This window comes from Rhinatrema bivittatum, chromosome 2, assembly GCF_901001135.1.
Source record: "Rhinatrema bivittatum chromosome 2, aRhiBiv1.1, whole genome shotgun sequence".
Lineage (NCBI taxonomy): Eukaryota > Metazoa > Chordata > Amphibia > Gymnophiona > Rhinatrematidae > Rhinatrema > Rhinatrema bivittatum.
This window is the reverse complement of record NC_042616.1, coordinates 120014749-120028124: the sequence shown is the minus strand read 5'-3', so window position 1 is coordinate 120028124 and position 13376 is coordinate 120014749. Positions and strand designations below refer to the sequence as shown.

Sequence of the window (13376 nt, the reverse complement as noted above, 5' to 3'; positions counted from 1 at the left end):
GATTATCAGGCAAGAAATTTCTTCATTTCCTAGCGTGTAGACAGATGGACTCACTACCAGTGGGATGTACCAAAGTTACTCACCAACAGGGTGGGAGGCTGCCCGCGGTCCAGTCAACAATGCATGTGCAAAGGTTGCATCCTCCCGGGCCTGCACATCCAGACAATAAAACTTGGAAAAAGTGTGTAAGAATGTCCACACTGCAGCTCGGCAGATATCGATGGGAGACAACAGACTAACCTCTGCCCATGATACTGACTGAGCCCTAGTGGAATGAGCCCTAACCTGAGTAGGCGATGGCTTTCCAGCATCCACATACATGGCCATGGAGAAGGTACAGAGAAGAGCAACCAAAATAATAAAGGGGATGGAACAGCTCCCTTATGAGGAAAGGCTGAAGAGGTTAGGGCTGTTCAGCTTGGAGAAGAGACGGCTGAGGGGGGGATATGATAGAGGTCTTTAAGATCATGAGAGGTCTTGAACGAGTAGATGTGAATCAATTATTTATACGTTCTGTTAATAGAAGGACTAGGGGACACTCCATGAATCTAGCAAGTAGCACATTTAAGACTGATCAGAGAAAACTCTTTTTCACTCAGCGCACAATTAAGCTCTGGAATTTGTTGCCAGAGGATGTGGTTAGTGCAGTTAGTGTAGCTGGGTTCAAAAAAGGTTTGGATAAGTTCCTGGAGGAGAAGTCCATTACCTGCTATAAATCAAGTTGACTTAGAGAATAGCCACTGCTATTAAGTGCATCAGTAGCATGGGATCTTCTTGGTGTTTGGGTACTTGCCAGGTTCTTGTGGCCTGGTTTGCTGGAAACAGGATGCTGGGCTTGATGGATCCTTGGTCTGACCCAGCATGGCAATTTCTTATGACTACCTCCTTAATTCAACAAGCTATGGTAGCCTGCAAAGCTGGAGCGCCCTGCTTACCCCTGTTATGTAGAACAAACAAGCGATCCATCTTTTGAAAAGACTTAGAGACCTCCAGATACTGCACGACAAGTCGCTTGACATTCAAGGAGCGCAAGAGGTGAAACTCCTTCACATCCCTGACCTCATCCAGGGATGGCAATGAGATGGACTGATTCAGATGAAAGTCCAAGACTACTTTGGGCAAGAAAGATGGAACAGTAAGCAGCTGTTATGCTCCCAGAGTCACTTTAAGGAACGGCTCCTGGCAAGACAAGGTCTGCAGCTCAGAAATTTGGTGCGCAGAACATATAATGACCAGGAACATAGTCTTCAAGGTCAACATCCGTAAGGAAAGGCTACTCAGTGGTCGGAACTTAGGGCCCGCCAAAAAAATCCAGCATCAAATTAAGAATCCACAATGGAACCAGTAACCTCAAGGGAGACCTAAGATGCTTCACTCCCTTCAAAAAATGAGCCACATCAGGATGAGACGATAATGAAGTACCATTCACCAGGCCTTTGAAACAGGCAAGAGCTGTAACCTGCAAAAAATCCGAAATGAGAGGGATCTTAAATGAATGAGGAAGAACACCCCGCGCCTCATACCAGGCCTAAAAACTCTCCAAACCCTCACATAAGCCAAGGAACTGGAGAACTTGTGAGTGCGGAATAAATGGCAATCACTGCAGATGAATAACCACACTTTAACAGGCGAGCCCTCTCAAGGGCCAAACCATAAGACAGACTCAAGTAAGAATCGTGAAGAATCGGTTCCTGCTGTGACAGATTCATGGGCAGCGGAAGACGAAGAGGGGCCTCCACCAGGAGTCGTCGCAAATCTGCATACCATGGACGCAAATTATCCTGCCAGGCAAAGGCATAAAGTAATCTGTCTTCTGGCCAGACCTGTACGAGAGCGTCTATTCCCAGGGACCACGGATCCTTCCTGTGATTTAGAATTGAGGAACCTTCGTATTCTGAGAAATCACCAGCAGGTCTAGGAATGGAAGGCCCCAGCGATCCACAATCAGCTGAATCACCTAGGCTGACAACACTCACTCTTCCTAGGTCCAGACTCTCCATGCTGAGAAAGTCTGCTCTTACATTGTCTTTTCCTGCAGTGTGAGAGGCTGAGCTCATCTGCAAATGACCTTCCACCCATTCCATTAGCTGGTCGATTTCCTGCGACACTTGCTGGCTCTTGGTTCCTCCCTGGTAATTGATATAGGCCACCGTCGTCACGTTTTCTGACATCATGCAACTGCTTGTTCCTGTAGCCTGTGGCTGAACTGCAAGCATGCTAGCCTCACTGCCCAGGCCTCCAGGCAATTGATGTTCCAGCGGGACTCTTCAGCATTCCAGCGCCCCTGGGCTGTTAACTCCAGATAGCAAGCCCCCAACTGTGGAGACTCGCATCTGTTGTGAGTACCAACCAGGTCGGAGAAGACAAGGGAACTCACTTTCTCACATGATCCTCCTGCAACCATCACTGGAGGCGGGAGCAGATTTCCATCGGCAAGTGGAGCCAAACCGCATAGTCCTGAGACTGTGGGTTCCAATGAGACAGCAGAGAGCACTGAAGAGGGCACATATGCACCTTTGCCTATAGTACCACTTCCAGGGTAGCCATCAAGCCTAGCACTTGTAGGTAGGACCACACTGTCAGATCAATTTCTGGATCCGAACTTCCGGTAGGAAAACTCTGTCCTGTCCCATGTCGAATCGGACTCCCAGCTACTCCAACGACAGGGATGGTTGAAAATTGCTCTTGGTCAGGTTTACCACCCAACCGAGCTCCTGCAATAAGGAGATCGTGTGTCACCAGACAGCTATCTTCCTGAGACTTGGCTCGAATCAGCCAGTCATCCAAATATGGGTGCACCAGGATTCCTTCTTTTCACAAGGCCGCAGCTACTACTACCATAACCTTGGAAAATGATCTGGGAGCAGTGGCTAGACCAAAAGGCAGTGCCCAAAACTAATAATGGTGTCCCAACACTGCAAAGCATAGAAAGCGTTGGTATGTCAATTGGATAGGAATGTGAAGGTAAGCCTATGACAGACCCAAGGAGGTCAACAATTCCCCCCGACTGCACCGCCATTATCACAGAGCATAAAGTTTCCATGCGAAAATGAGTCACCTTCAAGTAATGGCTGACCCTCTTGAGATCCAGGATGGGACAAAAAGAGCCCTCTTTCTGGGGCACCACAAAATTAATGGAATATCGGCCCATACTTTCTTGAGATATGGGCACCGGAACCACAGCCCTGAGGAGCCTTTGAAGCGTGACCTCCACTGCCTGCTTCTTCTGCTAGGAGTGGCAAGGGGACACCATGAACATGTAATGAGGAATACTGCGAAACTTCAATGCATACCCTTCTCGTATCACCTCCAAGACCCACTGGTCAGACGTGATCTCGACCCACCTCTGATAAAAGAGAGAGATGTCCCCCTATTTCCTATTCTGGAAGGTAGGTCGTCAAACCTTCATTGGGAAGGTCCACCACCCAAGCCTGCTCCTCTCTTGGGCTGTAAGGGACAAAAGGACTGAGACCTACCGACAGGCTGAGTCCGCTGAAAAGTTGTCCCTTTGCAGGGATGAAAACGCCTGGAACCCCAGAGACGACCCCCTCATACCAAAGGGGCGCTGTAACTGCTTCTTATCCTCCGGCAACCGAGGAACCGGAGACTCGCCCCACTTACTGGCCAGTTTCTCCAACTCACTCCCAAATAAGAGTGAGCCTTTAAAGGGCATCTTGGTAAGATTGGCTTTTGAGGCTGCGTCAGCTGACCAATTTCGCAACCACAGTTGACGCCTGGCTGCTATCACCGAAATTAACCTCTGGTCGAGGTCCGGACAAAATCACTGCCTGCGTCTGCTAAAAAGGTGGCAGCAGGTTCCATAACCATTTTGGAATTCCCTCCAGACTCATCAACTTCCTGAGAGAGAAGCAGACAAGATCTCGCCACTAGGGCACAACAGGAGGCAATCTGTAAAGTCATCGCCACCACCTCAAAGGCTTGCTTGAGAAAAGCCTCAATCCTTCTATCATATACATCCTTCAAAGCTACTCCTCCTTCTATGGAAATAGTTGTCCGCTTAGAGAAGGCACATACCAGTGCATCCACTTTGGGAAAACGCAAATGCTCTCTCATAGCCGGATTCAGGGGTACAGGCCTTCCAATGTCTGACCCCCATATAAAATTTGTCTATGGGGCATTCCATTCCAGATCAATCAATTCCTGAATGGCATCCATCATAGGGAAAAAACAAGAGGCTTTATGTAAGGAAACCAAAATTGGATTCTTCCTCGGCTCTGACATAAGATCTGAACCAGGGACACCCAGCTGTTTCAAGGGCTGGGAAATCAGGGCCGGCAGTTCATCTCTATGAAAGAACCGCAACATGGTTCGATACGGTTCCAGCCCTGGAGGAATTTCCCCATTTTACAGGAAATCAGTATCAACCTCATCATCAGTGCCATCTGGATTCCTGTCGGGAAACCTGGAGGGAGCCGAGGCGAGTCTCGCCACTTAAGCATAAGACTGGAAGGAGGAGGGGTCACTGGCTGAGGGTCTGACCAGACAGAAACGGGGAAATGGAGGATTGCACCTGAAGGAAAGCTTTAAGCCTTGAATAAATTCCACCCAGGAAAAAGCAGCCAGGTCTAGACCAACCCAGAAGGAACTGGAGCTGGTCCCACAGAACTGCCCTCGCCAGCAGAGGAGCTAGTCAAGGGAGAACTAAGATCTGGCGCTCCCCAGTCAAGGCCATGATCAACCTGTCATCAGAATGGGAAGAGCCAGGCTTAGCAAAATCCAAGGAAGACAACTCTCCCTGAGCAACGCTGACACAGGTTAGAAGGCAAGTCAGGCTGAGAAACATTAATGTGACAGGCAACACAAATAGGAAGATGCTTAGCCTTCTTGCTTACCAGCGCCATCGCGACAGTAAACGTGTGTTGGAACAGCTCGCGCTCAAAGTGGAATGCACAAAAAAATAAGCGCCCAGAAGAAAGCGCGGCAAGGCGACGTACAACTTGTGCAACAAGTTAAGCGTGGAAATAGTGAAAAATGTGCACATAAAAAGCGTGCCCAAAAACAGAGAACACAATGCATGCCGAGTCGATTCACTGCGCACACCGACGACCTATAGAGGGTAGCAGAACATGCACAGGAGCGTGTGAAAACGGCCGCTGTGGCCTACCACGCAGCGTGTAAGAAAAAAGCTTAAGTGCGGGGCCTAGCCCACCAGGGGCCGTTCAACCTGCCAGGCTGCCCAGTTCCCCAACCTGAATGGGAACCAACGTAAGTATGGCATGCCGAGCATGGAGACCGGAGGAAGTCCTGAAACCCCTCTGTCTCTAATTCAAGGTAAAACATTTTTTGTAAACCTTACCTGAGCTCATTGCTTACCGGCTGAGTACAGAGACTGTCTGTAGCTGCAGAGGGAGAGGGCATCTGCCGTCACTTTTGCACTTGGCCTCCTGCCTTCGCTGTCTTTCAGCTGAACTAGCAGCTAAGTCTATGCCAGGAAAATCAGCTGCCTGACCAAGGCACACCTCTGAGGTACCATGGAAATCACCTCAGGAATTCTGAACTGGCAGAAGGACCTTTAGGTATGACTGCAAGAGAGCGGGGCTTTCTTTTCCTGAATTCAGAATTTCAAATTTCTCCTTCCAAAAGGCTCAAAGCAATCCCCCATAAGGAGATGCACATCCACTATCTGATGAAGACGGAGAATACTGGCAGGCTGGGATATATATATATATATATATATACTGTGACGTCAGCTTACTCTGTCTTCATCTGCTGGCAGGGAAGCATAAATCGACTGGTCCTGAGTCCATCTGTCTACATGCTAGGAAAACACTGTTTTTTCTGTACTAGTCTCTTAGAAAATTACCCTCATTTTTAAAGGGACTTCTGCAGGTAAAACATTATTTTCTTCGCAGAAGGAAGAGAACAGAAGGCCTTTGAGGGAGATAAAAGGACTATAAAGCTGAGCAGATGTGGATGGGCAGTCTGGATGGGCTGTATGTTCTTCATCTGTTGCCATGTTCTGTGTGTCTATGTTTCTAAATGGCCTTTTACAAAATAACTCACCTCATATGTGGGTAAATTTAAGATGTAAAACATGCTCGCATGTAAATTAATCCAGAATGAGCAGGAGCACTCCAGAGAGCAGAGCTTTTTGGATTTTAAGAAGTACATGCATACATTTTTTTGATTTTAAGAAGTACATGCATACATTTAAAGGTTGCTCCTTAATTTGGTGCACCAGAGAATTTGCTACTGCCATGCAACTCAAGGATGATTTAGCAGGCATGTGTGTTGATAGATGTAGTGGGATCATTTTCAAAGTGGACTTTGAAGTCCACATTGAAAACTGGTGTAATTTATGTACATATGTTCTGACTTTTTTATGGGCAATATTATAAAATTACCCTCTTTATGTATCACTTTGACAACACAATTAAAAACTGTCATTCTAACAGTTATTTGAATTTGTCTGCTTTAACATCCATTTCACTCCTTCCTCTCTTCTGTTCCTTGCATGCTGCTTGGGAGGGGAGGGGCTGGAGCAGGAAACAAAGGAATGCTCTCTGTTGCAATGTCTAGCAAGGGTCAGGGAAGGAGGACAGTGCTGGGGTCTGGCTTAGGAGGAGAGTTCTGGGGTCATCTCTTAGGGGGGAGAGGGAAGCAAGTAATGTAAAACTCTGAAAAGAGCTCTCCCACACCAAATCTCTGGATGACCACAACTGGTAAATTCCCAAGTATGTTTCTGGGGCATGGTGCAGACGTGTGTGCCTGTGCCTGCATGTTGCAGCTTCTGTTCCTCAACTGGCTACTGAGAAGGGGGAGACACTGCCGTGTACAGAGGCTGGGAGCTCTGGAGCTGCCTGTCGATACTTCTGCCAAAGGAGCTAGTGCTCATCTGTGCCTAGACAGAGCCATTGAAGAGAAAGCCATTGCTGATCTGGGAACCACTGCTGGTAAAATGGCTTGGGAGTATTAAAAATATAAAGATCAGTCAGTTGGAGAGGGAAGGAAGATAACAGGCAGAGCATGGGGAAGAGAGAGAGGGAGAGATGCTGAGCAATGAGTGAGGGGATAGACTTCCTGTTCAAAGAGCTTACAATCTAAGAAGATGGGCAGCATCTCTCATCAGCACCAAAGACTGTGCTCCAGGCCACACTGGCTCTAGCAAGTCCAGTGTCAGCTGCCCAGGCCATTCCAAGGACTCCAACTTTCCTGGCCAAGCCAGCTGTTCCTGCCACGTCTCCACTACAGGTTGAACCAGCTGTTCCTGCCACATCTCTGCTGCAGGCCAAGCCAATTCCTGCGTTAGCTCCTCTCCATGCCAAGTTAGTTCACTCCTGGTTATGCCAGTAAAGTCTAAGATTCCATGCCAAGTTTGTCCCAGAAGCTTCAGCCCTTGCAATGTGGTCAGCGTCAGCTGTCTATTGCCTGCACTGGCACCAGTGAATTCCATGTTGATTACCAGGTCAGCCCAAGTTCCTATCAGAATAGCGATGAGGTCAACATCAGTTGTCCCTCCAGCTCTAGTGCTTGTACTGGCACCAGTGAACTTCACATCAACTGCCTTGTCAACTGTTCCTGTCCGTGCACTGATAAAGTCAGAGTCAGCTGTAACCACAGTTTCAATGCCTGCTTTTGAATTGGTGAATTCTGCACCAGCTTCTTCGTCAACTCAAGGTCCTGTCCATGCACAGATAAAGTTAGTGCCAGTTGTCTCTACAGCTCTAGAGCCTGCTAGGACACCAGTGAACTCCATGTCAACTCCTTCGTCAACCAAAGTTCCTGCCCATGCATCGGTGAAGTCCAAGCCAGTTGTCCCTACAGCTCTACTGCCTGCTGTTACTCTGGTGAACTCCATATCAACTGTTTCTTCAGTTCTAATATCTGTCCGTGCACCGGTAAAGTCTGTGCCAGCTGTCATCAGAAAGCCAATGCCTGCCTTACAACTCCAGTGCCTGTTTGTACATTGGTGAACTCTGCATCCACTTCCTTGCCGACCCAAGTTCCTGTTTGAGCATCAGTGAAGTCAGCACTAGCTGTCATTGTAGCTCCGGTGTCTGTCTTCACACCAGTGAACTCTGTCTCTACTGGTCTTCCATTTCTAGTTCCTGTCTGTGCACTGGTAAAGTCAGTGCCAGCTAACTTCACAGATCTAATGCCTGGTCCAGAAAACTCTCTGTCAGTTCCCTTGTCAACCCATGTTCCTGCTCTTGGGTCCATATCTACTCAAGACTGTACTTGCTGGGTTGGGTTTGGGATTCTGGAGGTCTTTTGGGGGTGTCCAGAGGCCACTCATTTGGGGGGGGGGGGCACATTCTGATAAGGTTGATGGGGTTTGAACTTGTGGCCCTAGGGATTCCAGACAATGCACCTGCACAGAACTGTAGAGACTGCTGGCTCTTCAGGAAGTTCCAGTATTTTTATTCAGTTATCCTGAAGAGTTAGATATACTCCTGCAGGCTCCCTATTGGATCAGCATTTTTTAAAAGGAAGATGTTCACCAAAAGCTCAAATTTAGAAAGTTTTGGATTTTTATTACTTTTGTTTACTCTTAGATTCAGTCTAATATCTATAAATTTTGTACTGCAATAGCACAGCATTAAAAAAAAATCATGAATCTACTTTGACTGCTATGTAGAGTTACATTCACAAAGTAAAAAAAATATATATATATATCCTCCTATATCAACATAAATTTGTTAAATCGCTGTAATTAAACCAATTTTTTTTATTAAACACATTTTAAAGTAAAATGCTATTACCTGTGGTGTGTCTTTTTGCATTGGTGTAGTTATTTTAAATTTTGTTCTTTTACTGCTGAAGTTCATATTTAATGAAAAGGTAGACTCTCCATCCACATCTTCCTGTATGGAAAACAAACATGAAGTTTAAAAACATAACAAAGTGAAAAAGCCCAACCGCCCCTCCCCCCACCCCCTACACACACTAAGCAGTAGGACACTACACCATTTATATCTTGAAAACATTACGATCTTGTCAAGAACCATATGAATCCATATATCTCCCTGTTTCTGGACTGAAGTTCCGAAAACAGAAGTAGTAAGAAAAACCTAAAGAGACAATTTCACTTCAGCATCCTGTCTCCAACAGAGGCCAGTCCAGGTCACCTGAAAGAAGTACTCATGATGTACCAAATGAGGGGATCCATTTCCTGTTGTTCACTCCCAGCCCCTGGCATTAAGAGGATTTGTTCTCAAGCCTATCTGGCTAATAGTTATTAATGGACCTGTCTGCCAGAAATTTGTCCAAACCTTTAAGCACAACTACTCTACTGGCTGTGGCCACATTCTTTAGCTGCAAATTCCACAGCTTAATTGTCCCTTGACTGACAAAATTCTTTCTTAGAGCCTAATTTTCACACTTAAAACAGTTTTACACGTGTAAGTGTACTCTACCCTTGTAAACTGGTTTCTGAAAATTGCTACAATATATGCCATTGAACTGTTCATAGATTTTACACGTATAACAGCACTTTAAGCGCATAAATGGCTTTTGAAAATTGCTATGATAGTGTGCCACATTTACACGTGTAACTCCTTTGAAAATTACCTCCAATTTGTTTTATATTTGCTAAGTTAGTTTCATAGTGTCCTCTGATAACCATTCCCTATTTACTTGTTCTATTACACAAATAATTTTATAAACTTCTATCATATCCCCCCTCAGTCATCTGAGCTAAAGAGAACTATTTAGCCTTTTGTCATAAAGAAGCTTCTCTATACCCTTTATCATTTTTGTTTTCCTTCTCTGTACCTTTTCTAATTCTGCTCTATCTGTTTAGAAATGAGGTGACCAGAACTACACACTATACTAAAGGTGCAGTTGCAACATAAATTTCTACAGAGGCATTATCATATTTTCAACTGCTTTTATTTATTTTCAAATAATTCCTTTCATTCTGTTTGCTTTATTCTGTAAAAATCAAGGATCCAAATTTTGAGCTGTAGTAGAGTTACTTTTTCAGTACAATCAAACCTGTGAACAGTCACAGCTTTCAATACATTAGAGCAATGTTGACACTGTTGTAAGAAAATAAAATGACAAAAGTCTGTTCATCATAACCACCCCAGACCATATGTTTCTTTTGTTATAATGGAGGTACCTGAATTATAGACATTCCATCTATACGTTATATCATGAGATGTTAAATTATTTGATACATTTTACAAATAAGTCTTACCAGTCAAGTGGCTCATACTGATGGTTCATTTGCAACAACACGTTCCATTTCAATACAAAGGTTGGCAGCCACGGTGCATCAGTTCTTTTTTCTCAAATTTATTTACTTCACTCATTTATGCAGATCTTGACAATATTTTGATGTCATCGCCCCAGACTGCCATCTGTTTTTCTCTCTCTCTCTTTTACCCTCTATCATGCTCCCAATAATAAGATTAGCTGCTTTGCCAACGAAAGCTCAGATCATGCCCAGCAAATCCCTTTTTCCTTATGACCAGATCTTCTGTCAGGGATCTTATACTTCCTACTGTGCCATGCACACACTCATTTGAAATCGTCCTTCCAGCTAATCTTTAGATTTCTCCTACAGCACCACATTTCGGATGCATATTAACCTTATGCAGCAAAAATAAAACAAACCAAAAAAAAACCCAACCCAGGCTAAATGTGCAAAATGTTCTGTGGAGTTTTTGTGCAAATGTGCTACTTTTAAGGATGGAGTTAAAATCTCACAGTGCTTTCTGTACAAGAATCTGACTACAAGAATTTGTTACTGTAGAATGATTTCCTTCTGGAAGATGCAGGAAATGAAGGCCTGGGGTTAAGGTTATGCATGCCAACTGACTTGTAGTCATTTTGTACCATTTTCACCCAGTCTGTCCCATCACAAAATCTAGCCCATACATACTTTTTGTGAAAAATAATAAATATTACAATTCAGTCTTAGTTTAATATAACTGCAACGTTTTTCCTCTTCTAGCCTGGAGCTACAGGCAATGCTGTGACAATGGTGACAACCTAGATGTGATTGTATGCAAGTATGTTGCATTTATTGTCAATGGGTACTACTGCTGTGTTAATAGGTCCAAAATATTAATGCACCAAAAAAAGCTAGATTGTGAATCTGGCAAGAGAGATTATTTTCACCAATGGCTTTTGCATGGTATATCATCCCTCCTCTTCAACACAACAAAATACTGGAAATGACAATGCAGGGATTTTATGCATAATAAGTAGAAGGGTTCATGTTGCAAGCTGTTTCTACATGAAATGGACCACAGGTTGGCTCTGCTCAACGCTGGATCACTGTTCTCCATGATGTACTACTTTTCATCTGTGAGAATTGCTCAGGACAGAAAGACCATCAAAACCAAGTATTTGCCTGTTTTAAAGTTTAAGTCAAAGTTATATCTTTGAAGGCTACCAGTAACCTTTGAATTTGGGAGGTGTGTTGATTAGGCCTCTCCTTACAATGCTTATTAGGGGGTGTGTGTGTTCTGTTTCAGCCAATAATTTGTGTTCATACAGATAGAGATGAAACTATTTGCATCCTAGTGTTTCTCTCTCTATTTGGACACACATTTGCTCTATTGACGTCAGAGCATGAAAGAAAAGCATACGTGACTGATAACCCTGACCCTTCATGTTCCTGGAGTAGAATTACACCAAGACCATTTTTTGAGGCATCTGTAGGGACCTTCATTTTTAGCTTTTATTTTATTTTTCCTGGGAATTTCTCACTACTTATTATAACAAACATAAATGAGACAAAATCAATGGAAAAAAAAGTCTTTTCTTTCACACTGATTTTCTCACATTTAGGTTCATTATAATACATACTGAGACATTCCCAGGAATATAAAATATGAAAATGAAGGTACCTAGACATCTGTTGACCACTTACTTGTTTTAAATGGATCAGAACTGCAAGACTAATGCAATACATAGCATGTTCTGAATATTGTTAAAATTGCTGTCTTGGGCTGCATCTTTGTATAGCAATGCTCTCAGATTGTTGGTGTGAGCCATTAGTTAGGAATGAGTTTTGAGACATAACTCACCATTCCCATGCTTCTCTGTGTTTTCCTGGCATGCTGGCTTGGGCATCAGTAGAACTGTTTTAACTTTGCCTTGGTCAGGCCTAAGGCCATCTTTTGTTAATATTTCTCCTAGAAACAGAAATATTATGACAAAACAAAAAGACCATATGGTCCATTCAGTCTGCCCAACTGTCCTAAGTGCTGGATCACATGTACTCTGAAACAACATTTGCTTTTGTTTAACTTTATGTTTGAGGATCTTGCCTTTTTCAATATATGTTTCAATGGTCATGTGTTTCTTCTGTGGATCCCCACACAAGATTATCCATACACACCATTGTCCTTTCAAGATCTTCCATCACCTGCTGAATAGTGCAATGAAAGAGCTCTGGAGGCTGAACATAATCCAAAGGGCATATTATCTGAAACTGTACCGGCTGTATAGTGTGCTAAAGGTACACAAACGTGTACTTTCTTCAAGTAGAGAGGATGATGCATCCAGCTTGCAAAATATTTTTGTACCTGCCAATTCTGAAAAGAGTTCCGCTCAAGTAGGAAAGTGGCAATGTTCTCTTTTAATACACCGGTGTAGTTCTTTGTGATCCAAGCAAAATCTTACATTACTTATATTTTTTGTGAACAATGACAATTGCGCGAACCCATTCAGTTATTTCTCTGTGTGGCAAATTATTCCCTTGCTTTCCATGCTGTCCAGTTCAGTTTTTGTCTTAAAGCTACTGGGACATTTCTCATGACATATACTACTGGATGAGCCCCTTCACTCAGAAACTGGAAGGCATCCAATGCCTTGGAAGACATCTTCAGATCTGCTTAGCCATGGGAGTATCTTCTTCTTTTGCTCTGAGGACAGTGTCTATTTGGTTAACTATGTGCAACATTTTTTATGCTTCCAGGCCCAGATTGATTCTGCGAGGATTTGGTACCATTAGGTGAACCTTGCATTTCCATTTCAGGGTAAGATCACAGCTGCCTAGGATGGCTATGGGGTCCTTTATATATAATTTCAGATGCTTGTCTACTGTAGACAGCCCTGGTTTGGGCTTCAGTCTTAAGTTGTGACCCTTTACTATTAAGCTGACTCGAGCATCAGTATGAATTTTGTAGTTAATGGTTGCTCCATTGTCAGGTATTGTTTCAATCCAGTCTGTGATAAGGCATCCAATCATGTCTACATCACTACCTGGGAAGAAATCATCTTCCTCCGAGTCATCTGGCTCTTCATTGCAAACTTCACAAAATTCTTTTATTGTTTTGCACATCTTATTCATGTGGTTATGCTTTCCACATCTGTGGCATTTCAACCCAAAAGCTGAGCATTATTTATATGCATGTTTCATGCCACATAAACTACACTTCTTAGATACACCTTGCACT

The 13376-nt window shown here is 44.0% G+C and overlaps 1 protein-coding gene across 6 annotated transcripts in view; it reads right to left on the bottom strand.

Annotated features, from left to right (window-relative positions):
* Positions 1 to 13376, bottom strand: part of CUL2 (cullin 2) — a 323154-nt gene that overhangs the window by 53919 nt on the left and 255859 nt on the right. For all 6 annotated transcript variants that reach the window (XM_029588577.1, XM_029588576.1, XM_029588575.1 and 3 more), the window contains one exon: positions 8724 to 8825. In XM_029588577.1, the coding sequence (XP_029444437.1) occupies positions 8724 to 8825 (102 nt within the window). The remainder of the gene's footprint in view (positions 1 to 8723; positions 8826 to 13376) is intronic.